The sequence below is a fragment of the Berghia stephanieae genome, chromosome 5, assembly GCF_034508935.2.
Source record: "Berghia stephanieae isolate SIO BIC M18660-M18661 chromosome 5, UCSD_Bste_1.3, whole genome shotgun sequence".
Classification (NCBI taxonomy): Eukaryota; Metazoa; Mollusca; class Gastropoda; order Nudibranchia; family Aeolidiidae; genus Berghia; species Berghia stephanieae.
The window spans coordinates 66,945,837-66,955,962 of NC_088364.1; the positions used below are offsets into that span (position 1 = coordinate 66,945,837).

At 33.6% G+C, this 10,126-nt stretch overlaps 2 protein-coding genes across 2 annotated transcripts in view; both read right to left on the bottom strand.

Moving 5' to 3' along the window:
* The window catches only part of LOC144973468 (core histone macro-H2A.1-like), a 592,749-nt gene that overhangs the window by 371,343 nt on the left and 211,280 nt on the right, over positions 1 to 10,126 (bottom strand). The window lies entirely within an intron of this gene.
* Positions 2,859 to 9,556, bottom strand: LOC144973460 (uncharacterized). The gene is made up of 4 exons (XM_078915930.1): positions 9,415 to 9,556; positions 8,607 to 8,773; positions 6,755 to 6,838; positions 2,859 to 5,188 (listed from the first exon to the last, which is right to left on the bottom strand). Exons 2-4 carry the CDS (start codon positions 8,658 to 8,660, stop codon positions 3,392 to 3,394), a joined length of 1,935 nt encoding a protein of 644 aa, XP_078772056.1. The 5' UTR covers positions 8,661 to 8,773; positions 9,415 to 9,556; the 3' UTR covers positions 2,859 to 3,391.

Sequence of the window (10,126 nt, forward strand, 5' to 3'; positions counted from 1 at the left end):
GGGGGGGGGGGGGGGGTCAGACCCAAGATGATGTCATCAAAACATAGGCAAATTAAGCCTATTTCAAAGTTTGTTCCTTTCAAAACAGCTAAAGATAAATTGCTATGATGAGTATTGCCCATCTCTCAAGAAACAAGATGGGAAAGGGGTATCACTTCTCAAAAGGCGAACTTGCCCTAAATGTTCATTGTATCACTCCTCGATCACAGCAATGAAAGACCATTCACGAAAATGCGGCATACAAGAAGAACAGCAAATGGGAGAAAGTGATGACGATGAAGATGAAATTGATGATACTATTTATAGTACATTGCCAGAGGTCCAAGGCAGAAACATTTTTGAATCAATTAATTTTATGTTTGGAAATTGAAACAGAAATTCATTCCACTAAAAGACTAATATGCTATAAAATAATTTGCCTCCTATACTATTTTAAATTACACTTTCTGAAATTTTTTTAATAGCACCTGCACCAAGTAGCCTAATTTAAATAATGTTTGTTAGATTTTATCTTTGCAAATTTAAATTTTATGTCCCCATTGTATCGTAAAACATAAATTATCAACAGTTTCTGAAATTAATAAAATGTCTGAATGTGTTTTATCAAACGTTGATAATCAATGTTTATGGTTTGAAAAATGAATAATAAATATTGTGTAATTAAAGTTATCTTTTAGTTTTTATTAAATTAGATGACGTCATCATCTGTTGGGGGAGGGGGGGGTAGGTCAATGATGACAAGTGATGACTTGGGGGAGGGGGGGGGTCTAAAAAGGGCAAATTTTTGATGACGTAATATGTGAACGCTCCCAAACACAATAAAACAGCAATACTACATAACAGAGAGGGGAAAAAAACGTCATCTCCCAAAACTATAGATATTATGTATACATTTGACTGTTTCCCTCCCAGTAAAGGACTCCAGCCTGGGCTAGGACAAAACCACTGTCCATTATGGGAGGTCAGAATTCCCGACTAGGTTCTTGTTTTGTCTGGCACCGTTTCATACACACTTGTTCAGAGTTTAACTCAAAACATTACACACCAGAAGACGCATCATATCAATCAAAGTCAAGTAACACCGGGCAAGTTATTGGTGTTTATGGATTTCACATTTTATTTGCAGAACAACATCATTAACAAGTCATTGTTACAACGTACGTATTTCCTTTCGTGACAAAAGAATAAGAATGAGCAAAATGCTTTAAATTTTTACATGCTTTACACCTAAAACACCTTGATGATAGAAAGAGATGCTTTTCATGATACATACAATACATCATAAACACAAGTAACAAATTTATATTAAAATTTACTTTACGCATACATGTCATGTAATGATGATCATTATGAAACACAAAAGAAACATTGTGAACGCATTGAACATGGTAAATCCATGGAAATACTCTATAAAAATGTTCATTTTTAAAATGTTATTATCATTATCATGATCATAACCGTGCTGATAATAAAAATGATGACGGTAATGATAATCATAATCATAAAAAGTTTTTTTTTTTTTTGTTTTTTGTTTTTTTTGTTTTTGTTTTTTTTTTGGGGGGGGGGGGGGTATTGGTATGTCATTTATCCATTTCATTTTTCAAAATATAAATGATATCAGGCTACTAATGGTTTGTAACAGTTCATATGGGGGTTAAAAAAATAAAATACAAAAACTCAAGTTGAACAACATAAAATAATTCACAATTAAAATATAAAAATAAAAGCGACTTGACCACACCTAAATAATAAAAAAACAAACAAACTTAGAGCGGATAGTTCTAATTTAACAACAATAAATAAAATCACACGTCACGATGTAAATCCTAAAAACATTTGTCACTTAACAAAAAAAATTTGAGAACCAGTCCTAAATTTTTAAAAAGTCATTATTGTTACTTATTTCCTCTTCAGTTTGTTTTTTTAACTCTCTCTTTTGTTTTATGTGTCAAGAGATGTCTTAACAATCGCCTATGTGAGACATTTCTTAAGTTCAGGTTTGTATATATGTTTACTTTGACAAATGGAAATGTCTGTGGAGGCAGTATTATAACAATTATAGTATTACAAATGGAGAAGTGAACATGATATGTCAGATTCTAACAATCTGATATATAATATAACAATATATCACATAGTTATTATATAAATAGCGTAAGTAATCTGATAGGGTTTACGAAAAATACATGACTAATTACATTATGTACATCAATATATATATATATATATATATATATATATATATATATATAATATATATATATATATATATATATATATAATATATTATATATAATATATATATATATATATATATATATATATATAATATAAATATAAGATAAAATAAAATATAATAAAATAATCATAAAGTAAATAAGTAAAAAAATAAATAAAACAAAAAAATGGAATTACCGTAAATATAAAATGCAATGTCACCTCTCATCACAAATTTATTTCAATAGTCATGAAAGAATACTTTGTTACATATTTTTGCAGGGAAAAATATATCATTACATCATCTTATATTTACATATATATTATGAACGACAATATGTTCAATGTTAAACAAGTAGTATTATTATTAATATTGCAACTGAAATCAACATAATTCAAGCACAGAGCTAAACCTCTTTAACTCTAATCCTTGCAGACTTGCTGTTGTTTATCTTAAATTAAATATCACAATCACAACAAATAAAAATATTTTATCTACAGTGTAAGGGAGAAACTCATCAAATGTTATTGTTGACTGAAAGTAAATTAAAACTTTTTATCTTTTCATGAGGATAGTAAATTGATGTAAAAAGGGGGTATATTTAAATGTCTTGTTGTTGAAACTAATTATAAAATAATTATTTTTGAACATGCCAAATCAAAATCGTCGGCTAAACAATCAATGGTAACAACACCCGACTCTCAATTTCCTAAACCCTTTAAACACGCAAAGAAATTGTCACCCACCTAAATTAATTAACCGCACATTAGGAGTGATAATTTAGTAAAATTTTCTTCACGAGAACTATAAGTGAGAAATTCCTTGCCAGGTCACGTCATCAACCGATTGCTTAAGATGACCCACTAACCACCCATCGTTTTGTTTCATTTTGCTATTGTTACATATTTGCATTCAGAGGCCCATCTGCCTTCTTGAAAATTTAAAAATTCCGAATTTTTAGGAGATAAAAATTATAGTCACCATTGTTGACTGTAAAAATCAACAATTTGCCCAAAAGCTTTACAATCTTAGTGCCTAGTATTCTAACAAGATTTTTCTAACAATAACTAAGTACGAACTGTCTTATTTGTCAAGAAATAATCGCACAATAAACATTTGGAGGGAATAGTAGGCAATATTTCATCACTGGCGATTTTGTTAATAAATTAATGCTTAATGAGTCCTCCTTTTCTTTTCAAAGATATTTGTGTGATCTTCAGTCAAACTCAAACTCGGCAAGTCTTTGACATTCTCACTATAGTCGACGTTATCTACATAGGTCTCAGGAAATGATCCCACAGTTGGTTGATTTTGAGATTCCTGCAGGTCATTTTGAATCATTGACAACACTGTGGTGGGGAGTTCTGTTGAATGAACTGGTGTTTCAATGGCGGAAACTTGTGTACAAGTTGGTACAATGCCATCATGACAATGGTTAACATTCACGCCATGGATGGTGGTGAAATCAGTCTGAGAATTGTATGTGTTGTTTTGAAGGATGCTAGAATTATCAATTGTTTGGTTCTGTAAATTGTTTGCCATCACCATCTGAGTAGCTGGGGATTCGGGGTAGTAATCCGCAGTTTGGACGTTTGTATTACTTTCACTCATTTGTACATCAGTCTGTTGACTACTGATATATGTTATTAATTGCTCTACTTGCTCGTAATTGCATGTGTACTCTCTCCCTTGATACTGAACAGTAATGGTTTGTTGATTTTTAGCCAATTGCAACAGTGCATCAAATGAAATATTATTTCCCCCTTGGTTTTGCATTTGAGTTTCATTGTTGACTTGATCCTGTTCTACAGCACCATCGTTTTTGTCTTGAGTAAATTGTTCATTCTGGACATCATGACTTTGGTTCTCTTGCACTCCTTGCATTTTCTTTTCCTGATTTTTAGCCAATTGGGCATATTGCTTTTTCAAATCTTCAGAAATTTCTGAATCATCAAAATTATTTGTTATCGCTTGTGAAAGGAGCTCAGCTGTATGGTTCATACTAACAGTCATAGAATTAGAAGTAGACGGCTTCAGACTTTCATGAAAATTTGAATTAACCCGTAATGAGTTTTGAATGCCTTTGTGTTCCAAACTATTGATGTAATGAAACTCTGTAGAAGAAATTGAACTACATGAGGGTGTTGATACCTGAGGAGTGAACCCAAATGAAGTTGTTGAACTAATTTCTGATGAATTTTCATTTGCAATATTGTGATGCTGATGATGAAAATGGCTGTATCCAGCATCATCCACAACTCCAGGATCTCTCTGGGCATGCCGCACTGCCTCTTCAATGTCTGGAAATCTGTTTTGTTTAGAGTAAATATCAGGGACATTTTGCCAATCAGTATCAATATTTGGTACTGTCTGAGCTGGACTTAACCCTGGAGAAGCTTGATCATTCAGTTGATGGAGTTGATGCCAGGTTGGTTGAAGCATTAGCTTTGACCCAACATTTGGATTTTTGCTGGACGAAGGTGATGACGATGATGATGATGATGATGATGATGCCGATGAAATTGTTGAGGATGATGTACCAATCATATGATTTCTGTTTACAAACTTATAAGGAGCAGGTGGTGACCTTGACGATGATCTGGAAGATGGATTTCTCACCCTGATTTTCTGGACTGAATTAGCTGAAAGCTGTTCCCCATTGAACAACCCTTTAACTAGAATTGTCGGTTGAATTTCTTCAGCAGGAACATCAGAATCTGAATCATCTTGACAGTTGTCAGTCCCGATTGATTCCACAATGCTAGAATCGGAACTTGGAAGCAATCTTCCTTCACGGATCAATTTCAGGCAGTTATCTGGTGATTCTATTATAGCCGCCACATGTGGAGGTAGAGAACATCCTGATGTCTTATGCCTCTTAATTTCATTGATGCAATCCATAAGTTTCTGTTCCAAATCATTCTTTTTCTCATCGAGTTCCTTGTTATGCCTCATTAATTCCTCATTTTTCTGTAAAATATAATTGAAGAAAAAGGGTGAATAAAAATATAACTGATTATGAGAGAGAAAAAAATATGTATCGAATAAGAATAGAGAAAAAAGTCAAGCAAAATGAGTTTTTGATTTGATTTTTGGTTTGTTTTTTTTGTTTTTTTTTTCGAAGGAGGGGGTATTTTAGCTGGTTCATTTATTTATTTTTGTCTTCTTTTTTTTTTCTCTAAAATATACATCAAGAGCTATAAGATATATGAAAGATAGCCTTGAGCACGATACTGCCAGCATCACCACAGGGGTGAATGAATGTATCATAGGTCTCAAATCAAAATTTTTAGAAAAAAAAAGAGGACCTTTATGCGTGGTGCCGACTGAACAATTGTTTTAACAAATCTCACCCAAAAGCTTCAAGAGATGGAAATCCTATATATTCACACTGTTTACATACAGTTTTAGATAAAGTAAAATAAAAAGACACTTACTAGATTATTACGAAACACCAGAGTTTGAGAAAGGAAGGTAAGGGTAAGTGGGGGAGGGGACGCGTAGGGGGGGGGGGAGTTACTAGGAGGCCCTCTCTAGGCCTTGTCCTAGGAACAGAGATGGATGACTTTCAGCTACTCCTCATATTTCTAACAAGGGTTCTTGCGGAGGAAACGAGGATAGCGGAGGCATAGTGGAGAAAATGGGGATAGTGGATTTCCACTATATAGTGGAAAATTGAGACCTATGGTGTATACATGATGATACAGGCATAATAAAGAGCTAACAAGCCGCTTGTAACAGAGTAATAAAGAAATTAATTTCCACATAATTTGCTGGACGAACATAAAGCAAATGATGCTGCTAGAAGCTCGAGGAAATAAATAACAATAATTAAATGGAATGCAAGCTTCTCAATATAATTTATGAAGACAGATGATGTGGACAGTTCAGGTTTCCCTTTTGGCAACAAAATACGATGAATAAAACACTGAAAACGAATTAGAGATGGGAGGATGGCGTTGTTAAGATGAATCATTATTCACTTTAACAACGCCATCATCTCATCTTCCACTCATCTTTAGTGTTTTTTTCAACGTGTTTTATTGATAATGGGAAAACCCAAAACATCCATTTCATCTGTCTTCATAAATTAAATTGAACCTTCCATTCCATTTTATCATTGTTATTATTTATTCAGACAAATAAAGAAAACATTGTGAGACTCCTGGGCAATGTTAAATTATGGAATTTTGGAAGTCTCAGGTTTAAATCTTTATGGCAAGTTGGAGGTTGCATCGAAGCAAATTAAAAATAAATTAAACATATTCAGGCAGAGTGAATTCTAAAAAGCGCTTTCCATTTACAGTCAGTTTAGAAAGGATGAAATTGACATTACTCCGCTCTTTGTTTTTGTTTTTAGCCAGCCATTTTTCGTTCAAGGTTACACACAGATTTGTGTGTTGGTACATTATATCCAGCTGGCAGATGTTGTGAGTATTTTTACTAAACGCATAACATCAATACTACATTCACAAAATGGAATTTTGCCAGTAATGAATAAAACACGATAAAACTGAAAACATGGATTCTTCTAACCTTCTTCAAATCCTCTGTCTCCTTGACTTTTTTCTCTCTGCATTTGCGAGCAGCCTCTCTGTTCTTCTGCTTCTTGGGATCATTCTGAGGAAAAAGGAATAAAAAATACATGATATAATCTAATGGTTTTGTCGAATATCTTTCATTCTTTTTATAATTTCAAAGATTAAATTTAATTAGAGAGAGAGAGAGAGAGAGAGAGAGAGAGAGAGAGAGAGAGAGAGAGAGAGAGAGAGAGAGGGAGAGAGAGAGAGAGAGAGAGAAAGAGAGAGAATGAGTTTTGTTGTGAAAGCGTGCAAAGTCAAATTGCATTTAAAAATTAGTATTAAAACATAAATGATTTGTTGAAAATCAGTTAATTATAACAAAATGAGTAAATAAATGAGTAAATAAATAACAAACCAATTGCATTTGCAAACTGAAGAGAGAATGGGTATTAAACTTTGTAAAATAGAAATTGGTTCCAAGAGATCTCTTTCATAAGTCATTTCCATGAAAAGCATAATACAGTGGAATCAGCCGAAAGTCAAGACTCTTGAAGTCACCTTCTGCTTAAAGTCAACATCTATTGTTGATCCCAATTTTTTTTTCTTTAACTAGTGTGTTCTATTGATAGTGTTATAATGTCAAACTTGCTTAACATCGGGAGTTGTGTATAGGCTTTGGGCCATCTCTATTCGTAGTAGTACTCCCAATAGTGATTTCCTCTATTCGCAGTACTACTGCGAATAGTAGATACCGTTTGTTTTAGTTATTCGCAGTAGTACTTCAACTAGTAGATATAATTTATTTCAGTTATTTGCAGTAGTACTGCAAATGCGGGTTCATTCTGTATTATTATTTATTTATTTATTTTTTTTTTTTAAGTTAATACTATTATTATTATTTTACGTTTCGTAGACGATGACAATGTGTCTGTTGTTGAAGTGATAGTGGTGTTGATGTGGTGGTTGTGATTGTAGTGCTGGTATTGATGATGTAGTAGTGGTAATGATAATGACTATAAGGATAATGACGATGATGTGATGGTGGTGGCGGTTGCTGTAGTTTTGCTAACGATGGGGTAGCTGTGGTAGTGGTAGTAATGATGATGATGTGATGGTTGTGGTTGTATTTGTGGCGGTGGTAACGATGATCATGACAAGAAGGATGATGATGTAAAGGTGGTGGTGGTTGCTATAGTTTTGATAACGATGTGGAGGTTGCTGTGGTAGTAGTAGTAATGATGATTTGGTGGTGGCTGATGTAGTAGAAGTAGTTAATTGATGGTAACTTCTATTATCAGGAGCACTGAGATATGAGTTATGAGCAACGGCAAGAGTGTGTGAGAGAGAGAGAGAGAGAGAGAGAGAGAGAGAGAGAGAGAGAGAGAGAGAGAGAGAGAGAGAGAGAGAGAGATTGGGGTAACAAAATCAAAACATGATCTTGTAAGTTTCAGACTTGAAGGAAAAGTTGGACAGTTCAAAATCTCAATATTAAGTCACACAAAATGTTTCAATCATCCCTCCTGTTCTTTCCTTCCCAAACTAACACACTCTCATTCAACTTCAAGCCATTCGACAGCACACCATTTTGAACAGAAAATACAGTGTTGTGTTGAGTGAGGGGACAAAGACTAATTTTCAGAGACGGGAGAGCGCTTCTACTACTGTGAATAGTGATTCCAAGGTGAAATCACCATTGTCAGTACTACTGCGAATAAGCACTTCATTGTGTATACCCCTGACATGACATAGCCATTGCCACTTGCTGCCTAGTTCAGTATCAGGAAGCTAGATACGATTTTTGCTATTTGACATGGCTGATATAGTCACGATCTGTGTATTGAGGAAATTCGAATTGTATTACTTACATCATCATTTGACCGTTTCCTTCCAGAACTTCTTGAATAAGATGAATCACTCATCTTTGATATGTGACAAGATATTCGAAAGTGGATTGAATCACAATCAGTACCAAATTTTCCTTGAGGAATTCACAGTCTATCAAATAAGACTCATCAAATCTATACTCAGAAATCTGAAATGAAAAAAACCCAACAAAACAATGTTTTTTTTATCAAATTGAGTGAAAGCGTGGTGATATTTTGAAAATTGAACCGAGCTAAAAGAACTATGATAGCTATCTAATCTACCATTCTAACCCAACAAAGCTGACTATACAACAAAACACTCCCACAATCCTAATCAACCTACAGAGTTGACTATAAATTATAGTTAAAATCATAATATGACCTAAATTACTGTCACTGTGAGTCACTGTTACAGTTACACAATTAAAACTCTAAATCTAAAACTAAAATCTGGAACTGGAAGGAACAGATAATAATAATAATGACGAATAGAATAATCATGAAAAGCAGCGAATTGGGGGGAAATCACAGGAAAGTTGGGTCTTTTCTTTATATTTGACCTCTTTGAGTTAAACTTTAACCCTTTAAACTTTAAGAAACAACTTTACATTCAAAATCATTAATTCACTCACTCCCATCGCCATCATAGGATGAGTGTGACATTTTTTACGTCAACCGTCCTCCATCACATCGAGTCATCAACCTGACTGGATGGACTGAAAGACGTAAGTTTTAAGTAAGTGAACTGAATTACTTATAAATCGTTATCCGCTACGTCGTAGATTTTACAAAAGTGATGAAAGTATACCTCATTGAATGCAGATTATTTGTCCCAAAAACATATAATTATCGTCAAATCCAAACAAAATTCAGAAAGATGAAAACGTGAAACGTCTTGACAGCTTCAGTAGCTGGCCCAGTCTGGTTCTCCTGGCAGCTTGACAATACCAGGAAAATCCCTCGAAGAGTTATAAATAATTTTTTTAGCACGTAAACCAATCAAATACTCTGTTACAGAACATTTCCTTGTATCAAGCTTTGTGATTGGTTTAAATTCTTTATTGGTTTTTCCAGAGGAATCTAAAAATAGCATGGTAATTCCCCTAATGTTATTACGGAAAAATCCGATAAAACAAATTTGTCATAAGTTTGATTATTAGCTAGCTTTTGTTTTGGTTTTACTCTCAACAATTATATTAAAATTTGTTAAAATAAAAAAAAAATAACTATATTTTCTATTTCTTTATCTATGATTCTATAACCACACGATTCGATGATGTATAAGTTATAAGTTTAAAACCTTTTGTTTGTTTGTTTGCTTCTAATAAAAAAAAAAATCTCATTCTCCGACCTCAGGGCCTCGTCCGACCTCTATGTGTTTTCCATAACTATTTTAAGAACGCTTCGAGTGAAAAAGGCCCTGTGCGAGGTGACCCTGCGTCGAATACTTTCTCATTTAAGCTCATTGAAACTATTACGATCATAGGTTTTGACAAAATTTGTATTGTTTGAAACATGAT

Bases quoted from the DNA above. Each gene is read 5' to 3' on its own strand.
- LOC144973460 (XM_078915930.1), bottom strand. From the start codon at position 8,660: ATGAGTGATTCATCTTATTCAAGAAGTTCTGGAAGGAAACGGTCAAAT. The intron at 6,839-8,606 runs GTAAGTAATACA...CTTTTTCCTCAG, and splicing joins GGAAACGGTCAAATGATGAT to AATGATCCCAAGAAGCAGAA. The intron at 5,189-6,754 runs GTTAGAAGAATC...TATATTTTACAG, and splicing joins AGACAGAGGATTTGAAGAAG to AAAAATGAGGAATTAATGAG.